Source organism: Lactuca virosa, chromosome 1 (assembly GCF_052849685.1).
Source record: "Lactuca virosa cultivar CGN04683 chromosome 1, Lactuca_virosa_CGN04683_v6, whole genome shotgun sequence".
In the NCBI taxonomy this organism is placed as follows: Eukaryota; Viridiplantae; Streptophyta; class Magnoliopsida; order Asterales; family Asteraceae; genus Lactuca; species Lactuca virosa.
Window position 1 is genome coordinate 41,521,201 of NC_136426.1, and position 23,167 is coordinate 41,544,367.

A 23,167-nucleotide genomic window follows, 5' to 3' on the forward strand; every position below is an offset into this window, starting at 1 on the left:
GCAGGGACTAAGAAGAAGTGAGAATGTGGAGCATGGAAGAATAAACTTAGTCATGGGGAATAGGAAAGCTTTACCTGTCACCAAGATTGGAGTTTATACTTTATTGCTAAGTAGTGGGTTTAGTTTAGATTTGAATAAGTGTTGTTATTCGCCTGAAATGGCAAGAAACGTTATTTCCTTTCATGCATTGTATAAACAAGGTTTCACCTTTTCATTTGATAATGAAGTTGGTTCGATTAATGCTTTCTTTAATAATGTTCTTTATTTTAAAGCATTACCTTGTGATGGCGTGTATGAAACTGTATCTGTGGTTGATAACTTAGGAAATAATCTATTGTGTATTGATTCTGTTAATAATAATAACTTGGATAAAGCATCATTATGACATTGTCGTCTTGGACATATAAGCAAGAAACGCATAGGCCAACTCCAAAAGGATGGAGTATTGGAGTCATTTGACCTAAAGTCAGATGATAGTTGCGAATCATGCTTACTTGGAAAAATGACAAAGTCACCCTTCACAGGTTCTTGTGAGAGGGGTGAAGGTTTGTTGGATCTTATACACACAGATGTGTGTGGGCCCTTCAAACATGCCACAAGGGATGCTAATCGTTATTATTTTGACTTTTACTGATGATTACAGTAGATATGGATATGTCTACTTAATCAAGCATAAGTCAGAGACTTTTGAGAGGTTTAAAGAGTTTAAACAGGAAGTCGAGAATCAATTGGGCAGGAACATTAAGATGCTTCGATCCGATCGAGGTGGTGAGTATCTTAGTTCAGAGTTCCTCGACTATCTTAGGGAATGTGGGATTGTCTCACAATTGACACCTCCCAGGACACCGCAGTTGAATGGTGTAGCTGAGAGGCGTAATCGAACCTTGTTGGATATGGTTCGTTCCATGATGAGTCGAGCTTCGCTACCAATCTCATTTTGGGGGTATGCCTTAGAGACTGCCGCCCATATCCTTAATCTAGTTCCCACAAAGAAAGTTGCCAAAACTCCTCATGAGATGTGGACTGGTAAAGTACCCAAACTAGACCACATTAATATTTGGGGTTGCGAGGCTTTCGTGAGACGCGAGACTCATGATAAGCTCGAACCTCGAAGTGAGAGGTGTATTTTCATCGGCTACCCACAAAAATCCTTTGGTTACCTCTTCTACAGACCTAGTGAGAATGTGGTCTTTGTAGCTAGGAGGGCTTTCTTTCGAGAGAGAGAGTTCATAAGCCAAGGAGACAGTGGGAGGCAAGTTGACCTTGAAGAAATTCAAGAGTCAAGTGGTGAAGAAACTTCAAACCCTAGCACTCAACTTGAGGAGGAAACTCCTGTTGAGCCAATTGACAAGTCTGTACCTCTGAGGCGTTCCACAAGGGTTAGGAATGCACCTGAGCATTACTATGGATTCCATATTACTGCGGAAGGTGATACACTTATCAGTGATGAGACACTGATAGGTCTGGATGAACCTAACAGTTACGCGGAAGCCATGGCAGGCCCTAAGTCAGCCAAGTGAAAAGAGGCAATGGACAGCGAGATACAGTCCATGTATGACAATCAAGTTTGGAACTTGGTTGAGAATGTACTAGGTCGTAAGACTGTAGGGTGCAAATGGATCTTCAAGAAGAAGACCGACATGGATGGTAATGTACACACTTATAAGGCACGACTGGTTGCAAAGGGTTTCTCACAAACTCCGGGAGTTGATTATGATGAGACCTTTTCTCCAGTGGCCAAGATTAAGTCTATTAGGGTTCTGTTAGCCATAGCTGCATTTCATGACTATGAAATATGGCAAATGGATGTCAAAACCGCTTTCCTTAATGGAAAGTTGGCTGAGGATGTTTACATGAGTCAGCCAGAGGGTTTTGTCAATACAGAGTACCCTAATAAAGTGTGTAAGCTTGAGAAATCCATTTATGGGTTAAAGCAAGCACCTCGCAGATGGAATCTTTGCTTTGATGAGAAAGTCAAGGAAATTGGCTTTTCTAGGAGTGAAGATGAATCTTGTGTATATGTCAAGGCTAGTGGGAGTATAGTTAGCTTTTTAGTATTGTATGTGGATGACATACTACTCATAGGAAATGACATCCCAACTCTGCAGGAAGTTAAGTCCTGGCTTGGGAAGTGTTTCTCTATGAAGGACCTAGGAGAAGCTGCCTATATTCTAGGGATAAGGATCTTGAGAGACCGGAGTAAAAGACTAATTGGACTTAGTCAGAGTACCTACTTGGATAAGGTGCTGAAGAGATTCGGCATGCAGGACTCCAAGAAAGGAGAGTTACCCATCCAGAGTAACGCCAGATTGAGTAAGACACAAAGCCCTAGTACTGAGGCTGAGATAGCAGAAATGAGTCGAATACCTTATGCTTCGGCTGTAGGATCGATCATGTATGCTATGACGTGTACTCGACCTGATGTAGCCTTTTCTTTGAGCATGGTTAGCAGGTATCAGGGGAACCCTGTCAAGGCACACTGGACTGCGGTAAAGAATATCCTCAAGTACCTACGGAGGACTAAGGACTGGGTCCTTACCCTCGGTGGGAGTGAAGACTTGAGAGTTGTAGGGTATAGTGATGCTAGCTTTCAGACTGATAGGGATAATTTCCGCTCTCAGTCAGGCTGGGTCTTTACGTTAAATGGAGGAGCAATTTCTTGGAAGAGTTCCAAGCAAGAGACAGTGGCTGATTCAACTTGCGAATCAGAGTATATAACAGCTAGCGAGGCAGCAAAGGAGGCGATATGGCTGAAGAACTTCATTGGAGACCTTGGAGTTGTACCAGCTATTAAAGAGCCAATGGAAATTTTCTGTGATAGTGAAAGTGCAGTTGCCTTAGCCAAGGAACCAAGGGATCACGGGAGATCCAGACACATCGACAGAAAATACCATTTCATCAGACATCGAATAGAAGAAGAACTCCTCGTGGCAAAGAGGGTATCATCGAATGAGAATCCAGCAGATCCCCTCACGAAGGGACTGACTCGGGTTAAGCATCTCCAGCATGCTCGGAGCATAGGGCTGAAGGATGATATTAGATTTAGTAGTTAGATAACCTTGAAATTTGTAAAGTGTAATTGACATTAGATGATGAATAAAAGGTGTTTTATTTATGAGTAAAGTGTTGCTATCTCTTGTCAATCGTTTACTATATTTCTTTTGCATGTTTTGACTTCCAGAATAATTATGTTTGGTATATCATATTATTCGAACCTCCACAGTCGGTCATATGTCGGAAGTAGGTATGAATCAAGACTGTCATGATTGGTTGTAGAGGTCTAAGTTGTTGGACATGGCTACAACACTCATGAGTGCTCATAAGTTCTGAGCATTGGACTCAACCCACGTTCACTGGAATCACTTCATGGAATTTATCTCGAGTGATCGTGAGACGGTAATATCATATAAGTCTTCAAACCTAGAGATATGATTTGTTACTTATGAGTTGGTTATGCATTGATTGTACGTGAACGCATTGGTAACTCGATGTTATAAAACATGCTTTTGTGTATAATTCAATGAGTGGTAGAACAAACATATGAGTCGAAGTTTATCTGTTCCTTCTTGGATTAGAAGCTGATATCTGGGCCCCTCGATGATTTTGTTTTGACCTATGTACCGGGCCCGGTCAGAACTAAGTTGATGTGTTCAATTAAGTTCTTTGTCAAACAAATCGGAAATCGGGAAACAAACTGCTGGACAATAAGTAAGACATTCTTCCATGTATTTGTCCGGCTGATATCTAGAACAGAGGATTATATGATCACTTATCTTAAATGGTGTATCATCATCTTCTCAGTTCCGAGAGACCTTGAAAGAGCTACGATTGCCGATCGGTTCCTGAAGTATTGCAGTTATAGTTATTAGACTTATCCAAGTGGGAGACTGTTGGATAAGGTGTATAAGTCTATAACTATTTCTGGTATGTACTTGACCCGACCCGGCATGGTCCATTTGGGTTGCATGGCACCATGCAATTGGATAAACTAAAATGAGAGAAATAACACTTATGGTTTATTAATATATTATAAGTTCTAATATATTAATAATATTATTTAATTAGTTTGATCAAGAATTAATTTAGAATTAATTAAGTGATCAAAAGATAACTAATTAAATATATGGGTATTATGTAAATCTTCCATATCTTATATAGTGGGCTAAGAGGCTCCATGGATTATCAAGTTGGGTTCCACCCATAGGATGCTCCATGGAGGCTCCATGGGAGTTACAAACCCATGGGTCATGGAAATGAAGAGTCATGCCACATTAGGGTTTACATGGTGTAACCCTAGATGTGACACACTATATAAGCAACATGTTCTCCACCAAAATCGGCGACACTAAGAAACAAGAGGGCTAGAGCCGATTTTGCAAGTGTAAGATTCTCTCAAAGTTTACTCCTTTGCATTTGGTGTTGTGTGAAGCATTTGAGGCATCACACTTGGGGTGCTAGGCTCACAAGGTTTCAAGGATCATAATCAACAACAAGGTAAGTTATTCTATCTTTCATTCAAGTTAAAAATGTTCCCCATGTATGCTAGATAGGAATATAACCTTGGAATTCAACTTTGCATGATTATTAGACAAACATAGATCCAAGGTTATTAGGGTTGCATGTACACTTAGGAAGTGTTAGAATGCTCAAAACCCATCACTAAGTTGGTACTAAAAGATATTAACACGCTCTAATACCTCTCGCTTGGCAAATTATCTAACCAAAACACGCTCTTTGACTAGACCTAGCTTTACTAATTCAACCTAAACACGCTCTTAGATTGTATTAAAAAACTGCATTAAGTTTTGTACAAGCTTCCCAACAATGTTCATTTCTTCTCATACGCTCGGAAGTATGAAAACATGTGATATATGTTTTACAATAAGAAAACTTATTGTTTGTTACCAATTATTAACTTAATAGAACGATTAGGTGCCCTAAAAGTTAATTAACTACACAAAAATTCAATTCATGAAAGTGGCCAATCAAACACAAATCAAATTCAAGGATTATAGTTTAAACAAAAACATAATCACTAGAATAGAATCACAAATCAAACATCAAATCATATGCTTCAAGTCAAGCAATCAACATGTTTTGAACAAGAACTATAAATAAGGGTTTCTTAGCCACACATGGCTAAGAACCAATCAATCAAAGAGAAAGATGGAATTGGAAATGTTTAATGCTTACAAATGGAAATCAAAAGTGTTTTCAATGATTAGAAATCTTTAAGAATTCCCAAAAATCTCCCAGAATCACCAGAGAAAGCTCCAAAAACCGTCTGTGTGTAAAGTGTGGTGATCCCTTGTTTTATTAATTGCTCACGTGCTTGCCATAAGACCATGCGTTTTTAGCATGGCCATGCCTTTTGCCCATGTGTTTTTGGCATGCCCATGTGTTTTTAGCATGGCGCATGCTTTTTGCTAAAAGTCCAATAAGTCTTCACTGTTGGCTCCATTTTCAGTCTAGCTTCACCACGAGTCATGTTGCTCAAATATAAGATGAGAAAGGACAAACACGACATGTGTCGGTGTGACAAGAACCGTGTTTCAAACGTAGTCCTTTGCTATGATGATAATGCAACAAGGACTCGGGTTATGTCTTCATGTTTTCTTCCATGGCATGACCGGTCCATCTTTTCTTCATGCTCTAAAGCTCCATGCTTCAAAGCTCCATGCTCCATGCTCCAAGTTCCATGCTCCATGCTCCATGTTCCATGCTCCATGCTCCAAGCTCCATAATGCCTGCAAAATTAATCAAAAACGGTGAAGTACCAGGCATTCTTAATGAAATATGCAACTGCCCAAATAATTAACTAAATGCAAGAATTATGAAGTAAAATGCTATGAAAGGACGGAAATAAACATGCAAAATAGGTGCATAAAATTCTGCTATCAAACCCTCCCAAGCTTGGACCTTTCTTGTCCTCAAGAAAGAACAAAATTAAGAATCGCCTTAGAGAAGACGATAGGTGACTAAAAAGAAACTAAGATGAAAAGAACGGAAGTAACAAAAAGGACCTAAAGGGAATTAAGAGTGAATGCATGCCATAAAAGAAAAACTAATGAAAATAACATATTTACAAAAAGATGCTTAAGAAAAATGAACCGAAGAAAAATTCAAAAACACAAATAAATTTTTTTTATACGATCAGACTTTACACCGATGGGGCTCCAATTACTAATACCTAGGCTACTATCCAGCTACCTTTCATGTATCACTGATTCCCAAAGTGAGGAAGACCACGAAATGGTGTAACCCAATAATCCAACCATAGTTTTATTTAAATTTTATACCTTAATTAGCTTTGTGAGCGAAAATAATACAGTCTAGGATCTCATGTCCTTAAGACTAGATAGTCAAAAATCAGAATCGACGCATCCTTAAGAACCCGTCATGGGAAATCAGCTTTCACTAAAGCAGTAAGCCCACCCGAAGGGGCCTAGCTCCTATGCTTTCACTTTTTCGAGAGCCACAAGTATCATATCACACAATTCTTCATTCGCCAGATTTAACTTTGAGATGGCTTCTGATTTGATTAAACTTGGATTTGTGTCTTCGTTTTGAGCTTGAGTTCTTCAATAAACTTTTTGAACTTCTTAAACTTTCTTTGATTGAGTGCTTGAAATTTTGATTTGGGTACTCGATATGACAGTTGTACCCTGTCTTCCTTCTTGAATGTGTGGATCTGATACTTAAGCTCTCTGTTACCGCGAGGGTAACGCATGTCAACAAATAGGTATGTGTTCTGTGGGTCCAGAGTTGTCGATAAAGATTCTTTTTAAATATTCAAAAGCAAATCATCACAAAGTTGTTATTACCGCTCACAAAAATGTTTCAATATGCTATTTTTTTATTATCAAAGGCAGGGGTCTCGAATTACGGTGTTTGGGTCCTCTAGTTATGACAACTGATTCTACACTTCCAGTAACGATCTGGTCGCTTAGGATTTTTTCATTTTGATTTTTCATTTTCCCACTTCACGGAGTTATCGTATGTAAAGATTGTCCTCATCTTGTATTATTTTAGTATTATTTTTTTATGAAATGCATGAAAATGAAAATGCATGGAGATGTTTTTTTTAAATGCATGTGGAAACTAGAACCTAATGTACAATGACCCCTCCCCAACCTTAAGATTAAGCATCGTCCTTGATGCTCGGAGAGGGTAGGGCAACCTATTGAGACACGAATGTATAACTATACAGAAAATATCAACATATTTTCAACAATTCTAGTCAAACAATCTTAAGATTAATGCATAAGACTTGAAATATGGAAGGAATGTACCAGTCAAATGCTTGAATTTGTGATGTCTGCTTGACTTTTTCACTTCATCTTCGACCTCAAGAAAAGCTTGTACACATTAATGGTGGAATGCACAATTAGAGATGCAAGCTTCTAATCTACTTTACAAAATACCTCCCCAAGCTTGCTATTGAAACCCTTGGAGCTTTAATCTCAAAGAAAATTTGAACAAAAATTAGAGCTTTTATGTTGAGAGAGGGGAGACAAAATCGGCGATGGGGTTTAGAGAGAGGGGAGAGCACGGTCGCGAGGTTTGTGGAACAGAAAAGACAAAAATTGTCTTTTTTTATATAGGGCAAAAAGCATGGTCTTAGAACAGACCATGTGTTTTTCAAGCTAGACCATGAAAAAAATTGGATGAAAAACCTCGATGCGACACATGGTCTTGGTAGAGACCATGCGTTTTTGGCATGACCATGTGTTTTTGAGGTTTTTCCTGTGAGTTTTTAAGCATGGCCTACACCAAGCCCATGTGTTTTTAGCAATTGACCGTGAGTTTTTATGAGTAGCCCGTGCACATTGTTTTTTTGTTCAAAAAGTTATGATCGAAAAGGCATGGGTGAACCCAGGCCGTGCGTTTTTCAGTACTTGCCCGTGCGTTTTCTATATATGCCCGTGCTCTTTTTTTTCTTTTAAAAACCTCGTCGGCTACACACGAGTCAAAAAATAGACCATATGCTTTTAGTTCAAGCCCATGCGATTTTGGACATGCCCATGCTTTTTTTTTTAACTGTTAACCTCACAAAAACATTTTTTTAACATAACTCCCTTTCAATCTTTTAGATAGTTTTTTTTTCATGGAACTCTAAAAAGACTAAAAAACATTTCAACACAAAAAAATAAAGTAAATAAAAGAAGAATGGAAAGAAAATACTCCCCGAGTTGCCTCTCGGTTAGCCACCCTTATTTCAAGTCTTTGGCTCGACTTGGCTCTTGGAATATGTGATTCTTCGAATGTTGGGGATTTTCAACTCAGTGAACTACTTACTACTTCCTCAAATGGGATACTTATCTTGTACCTAAATTTCTTTTTCCTTGGGAACCATACTGGACTTAGACCCTTGATGACAACAATCATCCAACTGACCCATTTCATGTACTTGTCCAGTAAGGTGGTTAACTCTTCCTTCTTTAATAGGGTGGTTGAGTTGATGACCGATTGGGTGTCTTCCTTCTCGGCATATGTATCCTTTAAAGGGTCCGACAAATTTATCGTTTTTGCTCTAGTGGTTGGTCTACCTGTGAAATGATTTTCTCATTGGTAGTGGGTGGCTCAGCCTCTCTTTCGTCAACCTCCAACAGCTCTTCTATAACTTCCATGTTATCCTTCTTAATTTCTATTTCTTCCTCGACAACCTTTTCCACTTCTACTTCTTCCTCCTCTTCCCCATCTTCAAATTGCAATCTTGGGACATCAAAAATTTTCCCATCATTCAAGGTGATGGAAGAAACGGTATGCATTGGGTCCTCTTCGGTCTGCGATTGTAATTTTCCTTGAGTTTCCAATATACTCACAGATTGAGTAAGCTGTGCAATTTGTTGCTCTAAGCTTTTGAGGGTAGTTGTGGTTGTTTCCTGGAAGATTTGGTTAGTAGTGGCAATGCTTTTCACAATGTCTTCCAAGGACATGCTCGAAGTTTCAGTTTGTTGGGGAGGTGGATGATATGGTTGTTGGAACTATGGAGTTAGTTGGTATTGGTCATTTCCCCAATCTTGGTATGGGTTTTGGCATTGGTTGTTTCCCCAAGCTTGGTTGTTTTCCCACCATTGATCATGTTGAGCTTGATCATAACTCCATTGGTTTTTGCCAGTAGTAGCTTCCCTTTTCATGCACTTCCTCCCATTCCCCTTGTAAATATGGACACATATTGGTATGATGTCCATTTTGAGTGAAAAAATCACAAGGAATAGGTGTGGGCTGCACACTTTGGTCATTTCCAATCATCATAACTATCTGGGCTAGCTCCGAAAGTTGGTCTTTAATGTAAGGAGTGTTCATTTCCGAGCCACACTTTTTTTTTGTTTTTCTTTTGTTTTGTTTTGTATTTTTTTAATAGATATGTACCTGCTTACAAATATGTTGACATAAACAACTAGTAACACTGTGTCCCCGGCAACGACGCCGATTTGTTAGGTGTGTCAAACCCAACAAATGATAGGGGTACAATAGACCCCAAATACATTGCTTTAATGCACTAAAAAGTAGTATAAGGCAAGCAGGGTCGAACCACAAAGACACGGGACAAAAGTCTATACCTTTTTGCGCAAGGTACTTTGATCACAAAACGGGGGTTTTGTTTGCAAAAGTAAAATAATAAAATAACAATCTACTTTAAAAACATGCAGAACATGAAATAAACTTGTAAACAATTTGATTGAACAGTTCTAGTTCTAGTTCTCAATGTTGTTGTTCAACTTGATTATGACTTAATGTAATTCATGATTGCTATTCTAAGTTGGTACTGAAAGATATTAACACGCTCTAATACCTCTCGCTTGCCAAATTATCTAATCAAAACATGCTCTTTGACTAGACCTAGCTTTACTAATTCAACCTAAACACACTCTTAGATTGTATTAAAAAACTGCATTAAGTTTTGTACAAGCTTCCCAACAATGTTCATTTCTTCTCATACGCTCGGAAGTATGAAAACATGTGATATATGTTTTACAATAAGAAAACTTATTGTTTGTTACCAATTATTAACTTAATAGAACGATTAGGTGCCCTAAAAGTTAATTAACTACACAAAAATTCAATTCATGAAAGTGGCCAATCAAACACAAATCAAATTCAAGGATTCTAGTTTAAACAAAAATATAATCACTAGAATAGAATCACAAATCAAACATCAAATTATATGCTTCAAGTCAAGCAATCAACATGTTTTGAACAAGAACTAGAAATAAGGGTTTCTTAGCCACACATGGCTAAGAACAAATCAATCAAAGAGAAAGATGGAATTGGAAATGTTTAATGCTTACAAATGGAAATCAAAAGTGTTTGCAATGATTAAAAATCTTTAAGAATTCCCAAAAATCTCCTAGAATCGCCAGAGAAAGCTCCAAAAACCGTTTGTGTGTAAAGTGTAGTGATCCCTTGTTTCATTAATTGCTCACGTGCTTGCCATAAGACCATGCGTTTTTAGCATGGCCATGCCTTTTGCTCATGTGTTTTTGGCATGACCATGTGTTGTTAGCATGGCCCATGCTTTTTGCTAAAAATCCAATAAGTCTGCACTGTTGGCTCCATTTTCACTATAGCTTCACCACGCTCCATTTTCACTATAGCTTCACCACAAGTACTGTTGCTCAAATATAAGATGAGAAAGGACAAACACGACCCGTATCGGTGTGACAAGAACCATGTTTCAATCATAGTCCTTTGCTATAATGATAATGCAACAATAACTTAGGTTATGTCTTCATGTTTTCTTTCATGGCATGACCGGTCCATCTTCTCTTCATGCTCCAAAGCTCCATTCTCCAAGTTCCATACTCCATGCTACATGCTCTATAATGTGCAAAATAAATCAAAAATGGTGAAATACCATACATTCTTGATGAAATATGCAATTGCCGAAATAATTAACTAAATGCAAGAATTATCAAATAGAATGCTATGAAAGGACGGAAATAAACATGCAAAATAGGTACATAAAATGCATCTATCGTATGGTTATAAAAACCTTTAAGTTAAAAAGTATTCGAAATAGATTATTTGGTTTAAAAAACAATAAGTTAATAAATTATAAGTTAAAAATATTTGGATCAACTGAATAGGTTTATTAAGGATAGAAATAACGTTTTAGGTGTATAAGTTATTAGTTTTTTCTTAAAAAGTCATAATTTTTCACTTCTATAAAATAAATTATTTAAGGGTGTTATAAAATGCATTTTTAAAGAGTGTTTATAGGCTTGTCAAATACTTTTTAAAACTTATTAGCTTTTTAAACAAATAAATCAATAAACAATTGCATAACTCAATCTGAAATACCCCCTAAATCACATATGAGATTGGAGAGGAAATCACAAATTGAACCCTAAAATAGTAGTCTAAAAGAGATTCCTACTGTTCTTCTTCTACCCTACATCCACCACCGAAGTGGGTGTATGCCCGGAGCAGACATCGGAGGTGGAAGCCCCCGTCTGGCCCCTCACTCTCTTTCCCGTTGAGAACCACCACAAACACCCCCTGAAGACCATTGTTGCTGCTATCCTTCCTCTTCCTTCTTCAATTTCAACCGAGAAAGACTCCAACTGAGGTGAAGCTTCTTCCGACAGCCAAGGGTTGAGGTTCAGAAAACCAACTGATCACAAAAGAAAAACCACTCTATTTCTTCTTTTCTCCTTCGATTGCTGCCCCTCCTCTCTATTTGTTCCATCGATTGAACCACTTTCCCTTCGAGTTTCACGCCGGAGTAGCTTTCCTTGCATTCCCCTTCATCCTTCGGTCGAGTAACGTTGCCAACACCCTCGTCTTCGTCGCTACTGCTGCTCGCGACGCCTTACCAGACTCCCTTTCCTTCGCAACTCGCATCCGGACGAGAAGAGCGCTCCTCGCTGGACCCACCGAGGCCACGAGCAGCCTCGCTACTTCTCCCTTCCTTCCCTTTGGCCTCGTCAATCCCGGAGACGATCTCTGCTCGCGAATCGAACGACGAAACCCCGTGCTGCCTGCGAGCCTTCGTGCCTCCCTCTCGCCGTCTTTGTTCGTCTGCTTTCATTCCTTCTTTTCCTTTGCCCGATCAACAAATGGAAACGGGCACTAAAAGCCCTAATTTCCTTTCAACTTTGATGAATTGACAAAATAACCCCCTACTGCAACATTCATTTTAGAAATCATTCCCAAACCCCCAAACATTGAACCCATTTATTCAAAATAGCCCCTCCTTTGGTTATTTTTAACAGAATGAATCCCAATCTTCAAACTTTGAATAAAAATAAGCATTTCAGCCCCTTCATTGGAAATTCTTAACAAAATCAGTCCTACCTTGATTAATTAAATTACCAAACAGCCCCTAATAGTTTAAATTCGTTAAGAAACGGTCCCGAAAGTATTTCAAAGTTCAAGAATCATGGCTTTGCGGTTTCTCACGACAAATTTCTCAAATAAACTTATTCCATACAAATCGAACTCACGCTTCAAGGGTGAGTTCTTAAGGCCCCTTTTTAACAATTTTTTTTTGGGGGAGGGGGGGAGGGGGGAATATATATGCATATATACTTTGTTTATGCAAATATATTATTCTTTATGGGAAAATATAATAAATCTAGTTTATAAAAATGTTATTTAACAATTTAACATATTGTTACAAATAAACTAGTATAAACTTTTCGTATGCGTATTATACTTATTTTATCATGAAATAACTAATCCACAGAACAAATGCTACATGATACAAAAATATATGATTTTTATGTGACATTGTATATCATAAAAAACACGTCATAAAACTTTGTATTATTTCAATGATTCAAGCTATTACTATGCATGTATATTTATATGTTTAAATACATAACGTTTATACATGTACATATGTTCATTACTTTGAAACATACATCTTTATAAAAGCGACTACATTACTGTAACGTCCCAAAAATATGACCCAAAAATTTCATTTTTAATTTAATAAAAACAATATTCCAAAAACATCATCGATACAATCCAAATAGAATAAGCGTATCAAACATCATCTCAAGTCAGAGTAAATCACAAAAGCGGAACTATGTAGTGTGTGCAATGCAGTCATCCCGAGCTCTTCCCGTTGGAACCAGAAGTACCTGAAACATAAACTGAAAACCGTAAGCAAAAAAGCTTAGTGAGTTCCCAAAACTACCCCATACCATACATAATAAATCACATATTGGGCCATTGCCCTCCATCGGGCCCTGCCCGGCATCGAGCCCCGCTCGGTATACATATCTGTTATTCATAGGTCCCGCCTGACATCGGCCCCCGCCCACTATATATATACAATATATATCACATTATCATTCTTACACATACAATGATCATAAAACAATAGCATATGATTTAGTCATCGGGCCTCGCCCGGCATCGAGCCCGCCCGGTATCCATAGTAGCACATAACACATGCAAGGATCATGCAGACTCCTAGCATCATAACATAAACAATAAGAGATGGAATTGGTGCCTTAGACCTGCTAAATCTAGTGAGGAAACTCACCTCAATCGACAGATAGAAGATCCTACACTCGCTGCTGATGCGAACCGACGAATCCCCAAGCTATCAATATCAAATAACATTCAATTAATAATTGGATTTCAAATCCATAGCTATCATTGCATAATTAGGGTAAAAATACCATTTTACCCCTGACCTAATTTGGACCAAGACTTAGGCCAAAACCTATAATCCAAAAGGCCCAAAATCCAACTAACCGTTCAAGGCCCATACTTGGCCTAATTTTCCAAATTGGTCCCAAACCCTTACATTGGCCTTACCCTAAAGCCCACCCATTCTCCTAGTCCAAAACACTTGCACTCAGATGGCCCAACAAGAACCCAAGCACTTAAGCCCAAAAGAAAGGCCCAACCTCGAAGCCCAAAACACAAAACCCAACAGACTGAGTATGCGAAGCGTACTCAGCTGTATGTTAAGCGTACATGCTAAATGGCTTGTACGCCATGTGTAAAGACTTGTACGCCCAACGTACTCACCCATTAAGACAAAACCCACTTTAAGCACTTAATGCTTAAGGCCAAAAGTCCAAACCCCAGATCTAATCCCTAATAAGTGTCTAGAACCATAAAGTCACTGACTTTGTGACTTTGCATGCCCCACAAGGACCCAACTTCAAGATATAGCACTTTACTTTCACTAAATGGACATAACCTCATGCATGGGTGATTCTAAACCCTAAAGGTGCTAACTTTATAGACTTTGAACCTCGGAAACACCAAGAGTGGCAACTCGTAGCTCCTGGAGTGGTGTCAAACCACTATATCTCATTGATGGGGCCAAAAAGGGTCCAAAACTCATATAAACTAGATCTAAGCTTCTAATGAAAAAGATCATAGCTTTTTACCTCAAACAAGCTAGAATTAGAGTAGAGAATCAGGATCCACAAGCTCTTCCTTGATCAACAACCTTGCACCAAACTCCTTCTTCTTGATAATGAACCAAAACACACCAAGAAGCACACAATGAGCTCAAAAAAACAAAGGAAAGGATTAGGGTTTTGAAATGAGGTTATAAGTTCAGTGAAGGATGCGAAATAAGGGTAACATGAGACATAAGTATGATTATATAGTGTCCAACCCCATAAATTAGGGTTTCACTAAATGACACATATGCCCCGTATACATGTCCGGAGTCCCGATCCCACCTCGCATCAGAAAGCTAAGCGTACCATGTGGTACGCCCCGCATACTCGGTTCATAGCTTGTACGCTAAGTGTACCATGTGGTACGGCCGACGTACTATACAAGGGCCAAAAATGCAACTTTTAAAATAACAAAGGGCAATAATGAAACATACAAAGATTCAAGTGTTACAATTCTCCCCCACTTGAATCAGACTTCATCCTCTAAGTCCGCTGCCTCGAACAACTACGGATAGTGTTCTCTCATCTCATCCTCGGGCTTCCAAGTCCACTCTGATCCCTTGCAGTGCTGCCATTGCACCTTCACCAGCTCAACAACCTTGTTCCTCAAAAGTTTTCCTCTTCTGATCCAAGGTAATTCAGGCGGTCATCCACCTGAATATCCTCCAATGGTACCACTGCGGATTCATCCACTAAGCACTTTCGTAGCTGAGAGACGTGTAACGTGTTATGAATATAATTGAGCACATCTGGAAGATCCAAGCAATAAGCAACCCGACCCACCCGAGCCAAAACCCTGAAAGGACCAATATACCTGGGGCCCAGCTTGCTCCGCTTCCTAAACCGGATGACACCTTTGCAAAGTGACACCTTCAGGAGAACCATATCTCCCACCTGGAACTCTAATTCTGACCGACGCCTGTCGGCATAACTCTTCTACCGACTCTGAGCTGTCTGGAGCCTGCTTCGAACCTGCTAAATCAGCTCAGTGGTCTTGAGTACCACCTCAGTACTCCCCATAACCCGCTGACCGACCTCGCCCCAACAAATCGGGGTCCTGCATTTCCTCCCGTAGAGCATCTCAAATGGAGGTCGATCAATGCTGACGTGATAACTGTTGTTATACGAAAATTCCGCTGACTGAAGATATGTATCCCAAATCCCTCAAAAATTCAACACGCACGCTCGCAGAATATCCTCAAGGGTCTGTATAGTCCGCTCACTCTGACCATCGGTCTACGGATGGAAGATTGTGCTGAAGTGGAGACGAGTGCCCAACTCCTCATGAAACTTCTTCCAAAACCTGGAAGTAAACCGAACATTTCTGTTAGAAATCACCGATACTGGCACCCCATGACGTGCCACAACCTCCCTGATATAAACCTCGGCCAACTTCTCTGCAGAAATAATCTCCTGAACCGGAATGAAATGCGTGCTCTTGGTCAAACGATCCACGATAACCCATATCGAATCCACTCTGCGCGCAGTCCTGGAAAGCTTTGTGATAAAATCCATGGTGATGTCCTTCCATTTCCATACGGGAATCTCCAACGGTTGCATCTTGTTGTGAGGTCGCTGATGTACGGCCTTGACCTTCCTGCAGGTTAAGCACCGCTCCACATACCATGCCACATCCCGCTTCATGCAGGGCCACCAATAATCAGGACAAAAATCCCTATACATCTTCTTCGCCCCGAGATGAATGAAGAACCTCGACTTGTGAGTCTCCTCCATAAGAATCCGATGTACACCTTCCCAATACGGAACCCAAACTCGCCGATGCAGGGTCAACAATCCACGGCTATCATAATCGAAGAAAGCCACCTGATCCACAATACGCTCGCTCTTTCGGTGCACTTCCTTCATAGCATCAACCTGTGCCTCACAAATCCGCTTCAATAATGTAGCAATCACGGTCATCCTCAAACATATGTCTCTGATCGGAGCCACGACTGCCTTGCGGCTAAGAGCATCAGCCACCACATTGGCCTTCCGCAGGTGATAAAGGATCTCACAATCATAATCCTTCACCACATCCAACCATCGACGCTGCCTCATATTCAGATTCAACTGCTCCATCAAATACCTCAAGCTCTTGTGATCCGTGTAAATAGTACAACGAACCACATAGAAGTAATGCCGCCAAATCTTGAGGGCGAAAACCACGGCCCCCAACTCCAAATCATGTGTCAGATAATTCGCCTCATGAGGCTTCAATTGCCTCGAAGCATAAGCGATCACGTGACCCCTTTGCATCAGCACTACCCCCAAACTTGTGATCGAAGCATCACAATAAACCACAAAATCGTCAACACCTTCTGGCAAGGTCAGAATCGACGCCTCACACAACCGCTGTCTCAAAGTCTCGAAAGCTGCCTGTTGCTCAGGGCCCCAGCGAAATGTAACCGCCATCTTTGTCAATCGGGTCAATGGAACAGCTATCTTGGAGAAATCCTGGATGAATCTCCGATAATAACCCGCTAAACCAAGAAAACTCTGAATCTCAGATGGAGACCTCGGAACCTCCCACTACATCACAGCCTCAACCTTTGCCAGATCGACCAGAATACTATTTCGGTTGACAAGGTGCCTCAAAAACTGCACCTCGCGCAACCAGAACTCGCACTTAGAGAACTTTGCGAAAAGTCTCTCCCTCTTCAAAGTCTCCATCCTTCCCTCAAGTGCTCCTCGTGCTTCTCCTGAGTCTTGGAATAAACCAGGATACCATCAATTAATACAATCACAGACCGATCCAACATCGGTCTGCAAACACGGTTCATGAGATCCATGAACGCGGCTGGAGCATTGGTGAGCCCAAAAGGCATCACCACAAACTCGTAATGACCATAACGAGTCTGAAAAGCTGTCTTCTTCACATCCTCATCTCTGACACACATCTGATGATAACCCGATCGCCAATCAATCTTTGAGAACCAAGATGAACCCTGAAGCTGGTCAAAAAGATCATCAATCATCGGGAGTGGATAACGGTTCTTCACCGTTACCTTATTCAACTCCCAGTAGTCTATGCACATACAATGAGACCCATCCTTCTTTTTCACGAAAAAGATCGGTGCTCCCCAAGGTGAACTGCTCGGTCGAATAAACCCCTTGTCTAACAGCTCATGCAGCTGTGTAGACAACTCCTGCATCTCTGGAGGAGCCAACCGATACGGTGCTTTGGCTATCGGAGTCGTACCTGGAACCAGATCAATCCTGAACTCAACCTGCCTCTCCATAAGAACTGTCACACCCCCAAACCAAGGATGGCAGAAACGTCCGGGGGTGGAGGACTTCATGTATAGTATCACAACAACGAGTATAATAGTGCCCAAAGTAAATACAACCATCATAAATATAATTGAAAAAGTTATACAATAGTATGTGTTTACATGTTTCCAATCAATTACACTTATGATGACAAAAATGAAATGTTTGACGATTTAACGTCCCATCCTCGAAAGCGGTTGATGTCCTGTTTCACTGAATTCCTGAGAATACAAGTAGTTTGAAAAAGCGTCAACAATTAAGTTGGTGAGTTCATAAGAGTTTTATTTGAGAAAGAAGCCGTTTTCCTTGTAACTAATTATCACGCTCTCCCTACAAGAGACTCTAGTTATAACTAATTCAGGATTTTCTGTGGTACTTAAGAGTACCCCGAAGGAGAATGTCTCACAACTTACGTTAACTAGTTTACATATAGTTTTGAGTATAAAGTCTCTTCCGTGGAGGAAGTGAAATCACCTTTTATGAAAATACATTTGTGATATAAATCCATAAACTATTACTATTATAGTTTATTAAGTAGTATATGAAAAACCCATTTGTTTTGAGAGTAAAACCTTTTCCATGTAGTATGCTTTTATCGAAAATTCATAAAGTATACTTAATGTAGTTTATTATATGTGTTCGAAATGAATGGAGGAAAAACCTTAACATGAATGACTAATTTCTGTTTATGATGATAAACTAACAAGAATGCATCCAAACATTGAGAAACTTATTGTTATGCACTTTGCTCAACATACTACAAAGTGTTATTAATAAGGTAAACTATGCAACTAGTTTTTATCCTTTCTGCACTGTTTTGAAATTATCATAGAAAAATCATACGGAGTCGAAAACTAACTCCGTAAACTCTGAGAGTTTAGAAAATGTGTCTAGTTTATTCATAATTTTTATTATGATTTTTAGAAGTCTCTAACTTATGTGAAAGTGTTCATAATCACAGACTGGTCCGAATTCGTTTCTGAAATGATAGGTAGTTTTGTAAAAATCACCATAAATCTTAGAAAAATCATATGGAGATGTGCAAGTAGTCATTTTAAAGGAATAAACCTGAACTATTTGCATATTATACAGTTTTGAAAGATATTAAGTTTAAGTTTGGTAAAACAGTTCGTGAACAGGTCACAACTTTTCTGTTGTAAGCTGTCAAGTTGAGTTTTGAATATGTTTTGGTGTTTTAACTTGTATTCCCCCCTGAAAACTGAAGAAAACTGGAAAATGTAGGAGTATGAACTCACCTTGAGTGATTTCTTGTAGAGTGAAAGGTTGAAGATGATGAGTTTCAAGTCTAGATCACTTGATGAACACACGAAGTTTTGGATGATCCTAAGAACGATTTTTGGTGTGAAGATATGAGTCGTTAATCCAAGAGTGTTATGAAAACATGTAATAACACTTGAGTTAGAAGGAAATACTTACCAATAAGTGAATAAATGACTCAAGAACACATCAAAAGTGTGGCTGAAAGTTGAGAGAAAAGAGGCCCTCTTGATGGTTTAAGAAGTGTATAATTTTGATGGTGAAGTAAAAGATCAAGGGAATCCCAGGCATTTCCTTATATGGAGGGTTGTTGGAGCAAGTGGCTAGGGTGAAGGGATGTTTGCCTTGGTTTGTGTGATGTGGATAAGGTTGGACCAATGAGAAAGTGACACATAGGAGGCAAGTGGGCACACTTGACCCACTTGTGGTGTAGAATACTCTTCTTATTGTAAAATAATGATTTATAATTAATAAATCCTTGAAAAATAATTAAAATAATAGTTGTGGGGGTTAAAAATGATAAAAATATGAATTTGGTGAAAAAATCCCGTCAAAAACGTCAAAAACGGGCTTAGGAGGCGAAAGTAGTCGAAAACCGGACAATAGGGACCGAACCTGCGAGGTTCGGCTCTTAGGAGTGTGAGAACCGAGAGGGAACCGAGAGTAGGAGGGAAGACCGAAGGTCCGAAGTGGGGGGGTGCGAGGGTCTCGCATGGGAGCCGAAGTTCGGTCCTCGCTGCTGAGCTTCGGTCTGCTGAGGTTTCGGTCCGAGAGGCTTCTGACACTTTCGGTTCTGACACTTTCGGCTCATAAGAGGTTCGGCTCCTAAGAGGGGTTTCGGTTCCTAAGAGGGGTTTCGGTTCCTAAGAGGGGTTTCGGTCCTATATAGCTGTTTTTCGAGAAATCTTTCCGTTTTGCGTGATTTTTGACCAAGTTAAGGGTCAGGATGACCCGGATGACTATAAAAAGTTCGAGAGAGATTTTGGGAGAGATTTGGGAGAGATTTCACATACTTGGAGAGATTTGGGAGAGATTTCACATACTTAGGGAGATTTGGGAGAGATTTCACATGCTTGGAGAGATTTCACATACTTAGAGAGATTTGGGAGAGATTTCACATGCTTGGAGAGATTTGGGAGAGATTTCACATACTTGGAGAGATTTGGGAGAGATTTCACATACTTGGAGAGATTTGGGAGAGATTTCACATACTTGGAGAGATTTCACATACTTGGAGAGATTTGGGAGAGATTTCACATACTTAGAGAGATTTGGGAGAGATTTAACCTTAGCCATTATTATCGCATAATCTCGCAAATGCAAGGTTCGCGAACCCCTTTATGCTTCGTTAATGATCGTTTTAAGTCCCCGAAAGGGTCCTTAGTCGTGTTTTGATGCGTTTAACTCCCTTTTTAAGGTTTTTACATTGTTAACACATAGATTCTTCGAGACACTTGAATTTTTGTCATAAAGATGCACATTTTTATACATAGAATAACTTTTAACATACAAGTACTAGTTAAGTTTGACCGGTTTGACTTGTTGACTTTGACTTTGACTTTGACTTGAATTTGACGGTTGTCACAAGAACCCCAGGAAAATCCTTCGGAAACACATCCGGGTAATCCCGCACAATCGACACATCATCCACGTTCGCCTTACCCTTATCTCGGGTATCCATGACATAGGCAACATAACTGGAACAACCCTATAGAAAATAGCATCTAGCCCTCGCCGCTGAACACAAAATCAGCCTACGCTGAGATCTCTCCCCATGAACAACTAACTCTCCCCCACTCGGAGCCCGAACTTGTACAAACTGCAGCTCACAATCGATCAATGCCCCATTAGGGATCAACCAATCCATTATGACATCCCCATTTTCACGGCCAGAAAAGACCGATTTTTTTATGCTTTGTGTGAAAATCAGAGTAACCTTTTTAAAGAAAAGTGTTGCGAAATTTGTTCCCAGAAAAACATGATAAATGTGTTATCAAAGCATTTCCGAAAAAATTTATTCCATTTCTTTTAAAACTTTGGGATGTCATTGTCAATACAGAAAATAAGCATAAACATACCTTACATTCATTTACACTAGTGATCTACATCTCTTTAATCGCTCAATGTAAAGTAGCTTCGTATCGACACCTGTGATACAAATAAACTTGAGTGGGTCAGGTTAGGAAACCTGGTGAGTACATAGGGTTTTCAACCCAAAAAAATATAATTATGTTTAATCATTAAACAATCAACCCAATTATCCATCCCGTTATCTTCTTTATTTCCTAAGGATCTATCCTAAGAATCATTTATCATTCACTCATTCATTCCTAAGGATTGTTTTAAGGAATTGGCACGAATTCCATCGTTTGCCTAATGACACAGTTGTCAATGTTATTTATTAATCGCAACTGCCAATATTATCATTTAGGCGCAGCTGCCAGAATTATGACATTCTCTATTAGGTGCAGCTGCCGATATTGTCCTTTGGGTGCAGCTGCCAGGGTTATGATGTTCTCTATTAGGCGCAACTGTCGATACTACCCTTTGAGCGCAACTGTTAGGATGTTTAGAGTACATCGTAGATCAAAACATCTACATGTTGTGGCACAGCTGCCAATGCACATCTATAGGGTACTAAGTCCATTGTTGCCAATGTTCACCTATAGGGCACTATGTCCATAACTGCCAATGTTCCTCTATATCAACTTTCATCCCTTATCATTCATCTACCCATGTTTTACCCAACATATTTTGTAGATATAAAATACATATACAATTTAAACCATTTAAAACATGTATAAGATCGTTCATCTAGCATAGATATTAAGTAAAACGATAATATGCACACATAGCACATAATTTATATAAAAATAATTCAAATCTATGTGTAAGTTGAAAGTAACTATGCACTCACTTGTTAAAGTGATGATTTCAAATTCGGGCAGCGCTTCGCTTCTAAAGATTCTATTTTCCTTCGACGAAACCTAGCATTATTATGGCTAAGTTTTAGTCTAATCTTTATTGCGACTAATTATTAGTCTAGATTCATCATTAACTCAAAGTCTACTTTCATGATCTATCAAGTAAGGAACAACCAGGGTAGGATCATATCGGAGGTAGGGTCTGTTTGGTATACAAAATATACTGTTTGGAAATCCCACTTTAAACACCTCACTAAATCACAACCTAGACATCATCCCCGTAAGTAGATCAAGTAATATAATGACTTGGAATCACTGATAAATCTTGTTTATAGGTCCATAATAACGATAATGAACTTAAACATAAGTTATACTTAAAGTACGGTAAGCATAACTTATCTTACAGGGGGGTTAGCGAAGAACCGGGCTCTGCGCGGGCAGAACTTCTGAGCCGAAAAGCTCTTTTTCTTGGAGCCTTTGGGTGCTCCGGAGCTTTCCTCTAGCACCTTGAGGTTACTAGGGCTTTAGAGGGTTTTTGGGAGGTTTAGAGAGAAGTTAGAATGAGAGAGAAGTGGGTTTCGATCAGCCACGTCACCCTCTTCGCAGCAGCACCCTGCCGACTTCTAAACCCCATAACTATCGCATACGAGCTCCATTTTTGACGTTCTTTATATCCACACGTAGGTATTGAAAATATGTACAACTCTTATTTTGACTCCATCGGCTAATTCTTGACCGATTTTAAATTTAACAGTATGAGAAGATTACACTGTTAAATGACCGTGTAAAATTCATAACTTCTACATACGGACTCCGTTCTCGTCTGTCTTTTTATCGTTGAGCTCCTATTAATGAGATCTTAATTTCTCATTTAGGTTGGGTCGGCCAAAAATCGATCGATCTAAAATTCGAATTTCAGGTTGTGCACTGTTATGCCAAATCTTAGAAAAATCATAACTTCCTCATACGCAGTCAGATTTGGGCGTTCTTTTTATGCACGCTCTTGGTTTAACGTATACTACGACTTTCATTTAGATCACTAAGGCTAAAAAGTAATTTATCAAAAATTCACTTTCTACGTGACGCGGTGCCGTGCCGGTTTAGCCGTAAAACTTTGACAGGTCATAACTTCTTCGTTATAACTCGGATTTCAGCGTTCTTTATATGTACGGAACCCTTGTGACATATACTATAACTTGGTTAAGATTTTTTATTCTAAATAATCTTCTATCAAAAAGTCATTTTTGATGTTTATTGTCTTTAAATTAACTAGCCCGAATCTGCGGGCGTTACATTCATGCCCACGATAACCTT

At 39.4% G+C, this 23,167-nt stretch overlaps 1 protein-coding gene across 8 annotated transcripts in view; it reads right to left on the reverse strand.

The window, feature by feature from the left end:
• Positions 1 to 12,894: 12,894 nt before the first annotated feature.
• LOC145111908 (putative carbohydrate esterase At4g34215) overlaps positions 12,895 to 23,167 on the reverse strand; it is a 34,591-nt gene continuing 24,318 nt past the window's right edge. For 2 of the 8 annotated variants that reach the window (XM_079048391.1, XM_079048242.1), the window contains exons 3-4: positions 21,013 to 21,077; positions 17,721 to 17,872 (exon numbers count right to left, since the gene is read on the reverse strand). In XM_079048391.1, coding sequence (XP_078904517.1) covers positions 21,042 to 21,077 — 36 coding nt within the window. In that variant the 3' untranslated portion in view covers positions 17,721 to 17,872; positions 21,013 to 21,041. Of the gene's footprint in view, positions 13,095 to 17,720; positions 17,873 to 20,293; positions 20,749 to 21,007; positions 21,078 to 23,167 lie in introns of those variants that run through there. The other 6 variants (XM_079048359.1, XM_079048165.1, XM_079048318.1 and 3 more) reach the window with 5 other exon arrangements.